This window comes from Rhinoraja longicauda, chromosome 2 (assembly GCF_053455715.1).
Source record: "Rhinoraja longicauda isolate Sanriku21f chromosome 2, sRhiLon1.1, whole genome shotgun sequence".
Classification (NCBI taxonomy): domain Eukaryota; kingdom Metazoa; phylum Chordata; class Chondrichthyes; order Rajiformes; family Arhynchobatidae; genus Rhinoraja; species Rhinoraja longicauda.
The window spans coordinates 64,767,300-64,775,640 of NC_135954.1; the positions used below are offsets into that span (position 1 = coordinate 64,767,300).

The following is an 8,341-nucleotide window of genomic DNA, read 5'->3' on the forward strand; positions in this document are numbered from 1 at the left end:
ATTCCCCAATATTATTCTTCATTTAGTTTAGCTGTACTTTCTTTTTATATACTTGTAGAAATGTTTCCTATGTTTTTATATGATTTGCTAGTTTACTCTCAGATGCTATTTTCTCCCTCTTAATAATCTATTATTTATTGGATTCATTCGCAAGCTGCAAAGGTGAAAGAATATTGAGCTATTCCATTGGCACTGTCCAGTAAATATCATATAGAAGGCTGTATTTTCAAAGGATTGGAAATGTTTTATTTATTATTTTTGTATATTTTATAGAATCCACCTCTGGACATAAGTAGCTTGGTTTCAAGTTTCCTTGTGGCAATGCAGCAGAGTCCTAAAGTAAGATTCCAAACAAGTAGCGAATATGGAATGGATTTCAATGGTGATATGTGGGAGTTGATATCTGCCATTGATCTGCTATGCTCTCAACAGCAGTGGACATGGACACATGACTGTTTCATAAGGTACTACTTTCATTCTATTTAGTCCAAGTACTAAGCATGGAAAGTGAACAAAATACTACTTTTCAAATAACAGTAGGACTATTGCACCAATTTTAATTTTAATATACCCCGATATATGTATTCAATGTCTTCCATTTATAATGGAAAAACAAAGGCTGCATGAAACATCTCATCCACTGTTCAATTTCTAGTAGCCTTATGAGCTGCCTCGTTAAGAAGCGCTGCCATTAGTCTTGGATCCCCAGACAAGCAGGATGCAATCTGCAGGGTTTATATTCATAACTGCTTCTCGAAAATGTGTACCATACATAACGTATGCAGGCGATATGGTCTCCTGAGTGGAAACCAAGAACCTCGAAGGACTGTATTGGTACACTCAGCATTGGCCTATTTAAATAAGGATTTTAAAATTTTGGAACATTTTCAATTTATAATCACACAGCACCAGTGTGAGAGCTATAAGTCCTGAAATGCAATTGTAGAAATGCCTTGCTCTTAAAATCATTGTTCTATAGGATTCCACTAAAGCAAATTTTAATAGTTGTTGATAAATATCATTTAAATGGTTTTACAGTGTCTATATATATATTTATTTAATATACATATAACCATGAGCTTGTAAAACAATTGCAGAGAAATTAATAAACGATGATGAGCAGTATGCTGTAAAATTGTTCTTTGCCGGATATAATTTCTCCCCTTTGGAACTTCGCAAAATGTCAAATACATAAGTTATGTGTTTTACTTTGATAATATTTTACTGAATAGTCCAGTTCCTGGTTTAGCTTATGGTGTGTATTTTACCTTAAGAATGGTGGGTGACTTCCCTTCTCTGCTCTGGTTTTGTTTTCCTTAGGAAGGAAGTGTGGCCTGTGATGGATAAATGGATGAAACGCAGAAAAGGACACAGAAATGTGCTGCATATTCAGGACGTCACAGTAGCAGGCGTCATGAGGCTTGTTGGTAATTAATTTGATTGCTAATAACTATTGGGTTATTTGTTTAATTTCGGCTCAGTTTAGTTTATTGTCATGTGTACCGAGATACAGTGAAAAGCTTGCTGCCGCATGCTAACCAGTCAGAGGAAAGACGATACATCATAAGGAAATAACATTTAGTGCAAGGTAAAGCCAGTAAATTTCAAGATGAAATATTTCAATTAAATCCTCTGCAGATGACACATTTTGCCATTATTTTTCTTTAATGTTATTTTAAAAAGTGATAAGACATATATATGAATGCAAACATTCACAGAAGGGATCTCTTTAAAAAACTCAGTTATGAATGTTATCCATAACAAATATTGAGATTATTGCCTTTATAAATGTGCCATTTAAATGCAAAGGTTTGCAAAAGGAGGTTATCAAATTAGATTAGGCATTTTTTTGCAAAGTGTTCCTGGTGGATTTTACAGCAATTAAGGCCATTAATGTCGTTAAAAATTTGTGTCGTCAACCATAGGGAAAATTTAGTTGAAATGATGGAGGAAATCAATGATTGACAGCACTTTAGTACCCATATCAACCAATTTTAAGGCTATCCAATGATTTCATGTTAAATTACTGAAATTGAACTTGTATGTCTAAAATGAAATTTAGCAATTAGCCAATAATAATTTGGCAGCTACAATGTTTGAAAAGGTCTCTGGTGTATCAAGGTACAAGTGGCCTTTGCTTTTTAAACTCCATTGTCTTCTACACTGTACAACAAGGTCCAATGTAATCTAATGGAAGCTTGAAGGAAAACACTCCAGCTTCCAGTTTGGCATGTACCAGTCTGAAGGATTTGAATCAATTCTCACTCCAGCACTTTCTGTTTTTATTGCAGATTCCTGGCATCTGCAATTCCTTGATTTTCAGTTGCTGATGAGGGGTTCTCTTCTGTCTTACATTAGCAACACATTACAGACAGAAAGGCTTAATCTGATCTTAACTGTCACATTACATCATCTGGTCATACCCATTCAGAGAAATACCCTTTGTTCCAGCCATCCCACTCCTCGGCATTCTCTGCTACCTAAAACTCAACTAACTTGACAGAGTTCCAGGTCTGAATAGTTTTGTTTGCCACAGATGCTCCAGATCTGCTGAGTGTTTCCAGCATTTTGTTTTTTATTTCAGATTTCCGGCATCTACAGTGTTTTGATTTTGATTTGAAATGAGTGTTTCACTGTTTGCCTTGCTCTGTTTGTGTCCACTGTAAAGCGGGTGATAATACTTTTGCATCAGTCACAAGGTCGAGAGTCCCACACAGAGGTCGGAGTAAGAAAATCTATGATGTTACTGCTGTGCTGCACTAAGGAAGTGCTGCACTATTACCGTCAGCTAGTCCAAGACCATTCACTGCATGAGGGATAGGAGTTTCAGTAGACTAAAGCTGAACTGGTATTGGCATGTCAACAAGAAAAAAATCTGAAACAGGATATTCATGCAATGAACACATTAACTCCCCAAAGATTTTCCATCATTCCTCAGGCAAGTTAAGAGTGTGATCGAGTTGGCCTGGATGAGTACACCTTCAAGATCGCCCTAATAATTGATTGCTTAAAAATTGGGCAATAGAACATAGAAAAGTACAGCACAGGAACAGGGCCTTCATCCTACAATGTAAAAATTGCCTGAAATCCTCTGCCGGGATGGTAGTGAAGGCAGATATGATGTGCAGGAAATGGAGGGATATGGATTGTGTGCAGGGAGATCAGATTTGGTCTTAACATCATGTTGACACTGTAGGCTATAGGCCCTGTTCCTGTGCTGTACTTTTCTATGTTCTATTGCCCATCGTTAACTCCCATTTCTCTTCCCACAGGTGTTTCTAACCTGCTGAGAATTCCCAGCAGTTTGAGATTTCATTTTATATTTCTAACATCTGCATCAGATCTTTTTTGATTTTTCAATCAAATATTTCAGATATTTTGCAAAATCTAATAGCTAGCTTGAATTGTTTTCTGCAACATTTGGTTTTAACTGAGCTCCATTTAATTATCAGGACGCCTGGGTCAGCAAGGACTGAAGAAAAGTTCTACAATGGCTGTACAAAATATTGCAGCAGTAATCAACAAGTTCCTCCAACAGGCTTTTCAAGAAGGTATGTTTCCCTGGACATATCACTCTGTCTTCTCAAATAATGCCTTGCTTAAACTTTCAAGCTTTTTTAATACCAGATCAGATAACTTCAAGAACTGCTATTATTTTACCCTGAAACTCCATTTGCTAAATTATCAACAAATGAAACTGACAATTACTTCATTGTTAAAGTAAAGATTTTAAAAGTTTGCAGCATATTTAAAAGTGTCCTTGATCACTAATTTCATTAACTTGTAAAATAAATGTAAAATGCCACATATACAACTTTGGATACATATAAAATGAATGTAAAATACAACTTTTTAATTTAAACAAATGCTGATTTCTTTTGCAAGTTTCTGTGCATGAAAATATTAATTTTAAACATTCCTTTTTATTTATTTCCATCAGTGGGTTGTGGTTTAACTGTGTGATAAACCTGTGAACTCCTAAGTCGAACTTAATGCCAGAAAGAAAAAAAATTTGGTGGTTGCAGGAATATTTTTTTCCTTTGATTAAATCAATTTGACGTTGAACAAGACAGGAACCAGCTCTTGTTTTGAAGGGGAATTCAAACCCTCTACTAATGGGAATACTTCTTGCTTGCCTGTCATGGATATTCCTCATATGGAGACTGTGATATTATTTCAGTCCCCTAATATCACAGTACCTTTATAGATAAGTGCTAAAAAAAAAGTCACTACTTCTGTTTGTAAATAGTACAAAATGTTTATCTTTTGAGCTGACTAAATAATATATTCCTTTATTTGTCCCACACCGGGGAAATTTACAGTGTTACAGCAGCAAAGTGGATAGCAAGAGAGCAAGAGATCATTCATTATTTTTTTTAAAAGATACATAAATTGTCATCAGTTTTCTGTGTGTTCTTAGCTGTTATTGTTGACTCGTCTGCTGGGAGCAGTGCTGGTTGTGCAGTCTCACAGCAGCGAGAAGGACCTCCTATATCTCTCCACGCACTCAGGGTGAAGGAGTCTGTCACTGAAGGAGCTACTCAGTGCAGTAACAGTGTCCTGCATGGGGTGGGAGTCGTCGTCCAGCAGCGATGTTAGCTTTGCCATCCTCCTCCTCTCTTCTACCACTTGTACTGAGTCAAGGGGGCAACCCAGGACAAAGCTGGCCTTCCTGACCAGCTTGTCGAGTCTCTTCCCTTCCGCCGCTGAGATGCTGCTGCTCCAGCAGACCATTCCATAAAAAATGGCCGATGCCACCACAGTGTTGTAGAAGGTCCTTACGCGTACCCCCTGCACTTGTATGTTGTACAGAATGTAATTGTGATTTCTGATCTGCCACTTCAGGTGTACCATGGCCTGTACAGTTATCAGCAGCTTATGCCGTTTATGACCTGGCACCTAGTAACCCAAACGGAGCTCTGGAGTCCCTTCAGAAGTGGAAAGCATCTGTCACTGAACCAATCCCTCCTGTGGCAAGCAACTGTCTTATGGAACTGGAGACTTTGTGTGAAAGATTAAACTTTGAAAATCAGAACCCGTGAAAATCGCATCCAACAAGCTGCTGAAATGAAAGATAGATGAAAGGCAACTAATTTATTTCCCCCACTTAAAGATGATAATTTGAACTGCTGTAAAATATTTGAAATAAATCAGTATTAGTATTTACAATTTTGAACTTGGGGTAAGTACTGAGATCCACCTCAACACATTCCCTCCTCTATCGTCGCCCAAATTCCTTTCTTCATGTAGAGATGTGAAGTAAGCGATGATACATTCAGGAATTGCAATTGTGTGACATGCCTGAATGGAGTGTGATTGCAGCATCAATTTTCAGAGACCACCAAAAAGAGCTTTTTGATAAACTTGTTCTATCCTTTTTTTTAAAAATATGACTTTACATAATTGAAAAATTCTGTTTTAAATAAACAGTTGAAATAATTTTGTAAAGTACCAAGATTTAAGCAAACGCTAGATTGTTTTTATTTCTTTTAATTATTTACCAATCGAGTGCTTGTAGAAGGCCAGGATTCCAAAGTAAACCTCACTGATTATAATCCTATCCCTGAAATGATCTGGAAATGCTCGTACATGGAAAGGTGTTTTCCAAATGCTAAAGAGCTTTAGTCACCCACCATCTGAAGTTGTTTTAAGAATCAGTCATTTTTGCAACATAATTAGTTCAGTAGGGCCCCAATTTGCATTGTTCATGTACCTCAGGCTGAACCGTGATGAGGACAATGTTCTACAGCATCACATTGTTCATTCCATAGCTCAATTCGAATGCTTTTGAGTGGCAGCAGAATACTCTGCTCTTTTTCACCAATCCTTTCCTATTTTGTTATTGATTATATATCTTCTCTCAAAATTATACAACACAAGCATACAGTTGGAGTCTTATCACACTGAAGGCAGCAGTCATGCCTGCTCTTTACAAAGTTAATTCAATAATTCCACTTTCTGCCTCTTTTCCCAATTCTGAAACAAAGTTGATACAAAGTTACTGGGCTCAGAAATCCAGACTTTAAGATTAGAAATGGGCTCAGAAATCCATACTTTAAGATAAGATTAGAAAATAGTTAAAACAACAAAGATTATATTAATTGAGTAATAGTAAATATGGTTTACTTCATTTTGAACCCTATTATTAATTTCCTTTCAAGTAATATCTCCTCCTATTTCATCCTAATCAAAGGTTTGATAAAGACAAGACACCATGGTTTGAAATAACACTTTCCCCTCCTGGAAGGTGGGGTGGGGAAATATTATAGACAATAGGTGCAGGAGGAGGCCATTCGGCCCTTTGAACCAGCACCACCATTCAATGTGATCATGGCTGATCATTCTCAATCAGTACCCCGTTCCTGCCTTCTCCCCATACCCCCTGACTCCGCTATCCTTAAGAGCTCTATTTAGCTCTCTCTTGAATTAGGTCCTGATTGTGCCACTTAAACCCATCCACTGACCCTGCAATAAAAAAGTGTGCATCAGAACAGGTAATGGGAATATATTCAAGGTATTTTTCAGACTAGTTGGTACTTTTATTTCTGAACTCCTACATTGTGCAGAGATTACAGCGTGGCCCAGGGAGAATGATTGAGGAATCATAGTTAAAGTGAATTACATTTTCTCAAAAGTATTTGACCATGTTACAGCGTGGTGATTATTTCCTTTTTTTATATCATCAGTTGAGTTGATTAAAATCAAAAATTGGAATAGCACATACTTGAAAGTGTCACAGAAGATTACTAATTTTGAATACTTGAACACAGGCTATAATGAAGCTATGAGTTAATTATATCTTGGCCTCATTAGAGTAATGACAGTATTTCACCTTTTTAGTCTTAAAACTTTAATGCTGTCAAACTCTGCAATGAAAGATTTCAGGATGTGAAGAGATACTGCAAGCTTTTCTGTTATATCAAGGTAGCTTACTAATTTCAAAAAACTAGTAAGTATTAGCATTAATGTTCCTCACCAGTTAATAAGTTTGTCGACTATAAGTTTTAAAATTTTGCATACATGGTCAATATGTTATTTAGATGTATAGGAAGGCAAAGGTGAGAGTACTGAGAGTGAGATAAAAGAATATTTCATCATCAGCCGTACCTTTGAAGAAAACATAAATTTTCAGGGGGGAAATGTTGGAGGTCCAGCATCGTGGGATGGGGAAAGGAAGGAAGAGGAACAAGTATTTAATTAGCCTTTGAGCTGCTCTGAAATTTTTTCCGTATTTTTCTTTAACCGCATTCTTTACCACCTTCCATCTATCTCGAGCTGTACTGCCATTTAGTGATTATTTTGTGAATTGATTTAACTTCTCCATTTTGGATTTTGTAGAGCAATTGCAGGTTGGAAATAGGGAGATGTCCACATTTATGCACTGCAGGATGGGGTGGAGGTATTACCAGCAAGAGAACAGGAGAGAGTAATTTAAGTTCTGTTCATACCACACCTTAAATTATTCCCAGTGAGCCAACATCCAAAGTGGTCTTTCTATTACACTGTACTTACAAATTCCATGTACTTGGATTCCATGCAATAGGATGTATGGTACAATAATAAAAATCTGGAATTTCGATTAGAAAAAATGACCACACAATTCCAAATTTAGTAAGTTTGCCATTTTTCCATTTCACTTCAGACCATATGATCTAATATTTGTACCTGTGTGCCATGGTAAGTTGGTATATTTGTTTTTAAGCAGTTGGATAAGAGAGTACAGATTTAAACAATGATATCTGTATATAATGTGTTGGTTGTTGCTTTTAATTGAGTTTCCCAAGTCTCTGGATCAGCAGAACTTAGATTAATATGTCTTGCTTATAGCTATGTACATACGATTATTCATAGTGGAAAAACAATGTTTTTTTCTGTGAATGCATGTAATTAGATGAAACTTTGTTTCTGAATATTTTTGTTCCATTTAGGAATGTTTTATGTATAAAGTCACAGGTGCAATGTAGGTTTTGGGTTCTGTACAAAGATTACTAAGTAAATATGTATAACACTTGCGAGAATTTTTTTTTACTTTTTATACAAACTCTTGAATTTTTGTGTGCAACACTTTTTATATTAAAGTAAAATATGGAATCACATTTCTTGTCTGTTTAAGTTTTTTAATGCTTAGATGGGCTGTAATATAAATTGTAATAAAAAAGCCATTTAACTTAAGTTTTTTAAAAATACAAACACTTAAAAGTTTATGTCTCATTTCCAACCTCTACCATTTTCCATTTTACTGAACTATCCAGAGCTAGAATAAATCTCTTTTCAACATTTACTTGTACAATAATTATCGTGCTCCCTGGAAAGTCACAAAAGGAATGTAGTCATCATTTCA

General features: G+C 36.1%; 1 protein-coding gene across 1 annotated transcript in view; it reads left to right on the top strand.

Annotated features, from left to right (window-relative positions):
- The window catches only part of ice1 (KIAA0947-like (H. sapiens)), a 47,535-nt gene extending 39,455 nt beyond the window's left edge, over nucleotides 1-8,080 (top strand). Inside the window, exons 16-19 of the mRNA XM_078420152.1 lie at nucleotides 274-464; nucleotides 1,321-1,427; nucleotides 3,453-3,551; nucleotides 4,846-8,080. Of these exons, the coding sequence (XP_078276278.1) occupies nucleotides 274-464; nucleotides 1,321-1,427; nucleotides 3,453-3,551; nucleotides 4,846-5,042 (594 nt within the window). The 3' untranslated portion in view covers nucleotides 5,043-8,080. The remainder of the gene's footprint in view (nucleotides 1-273; nucleotides 465-1,320; nucleotides 1,428-3,452; nucleotides 3,552-4,845) is intronic.
- The last annotated feature ends 261 nt before the right edge of the window (nucleotides 8,081-8,341 follow it).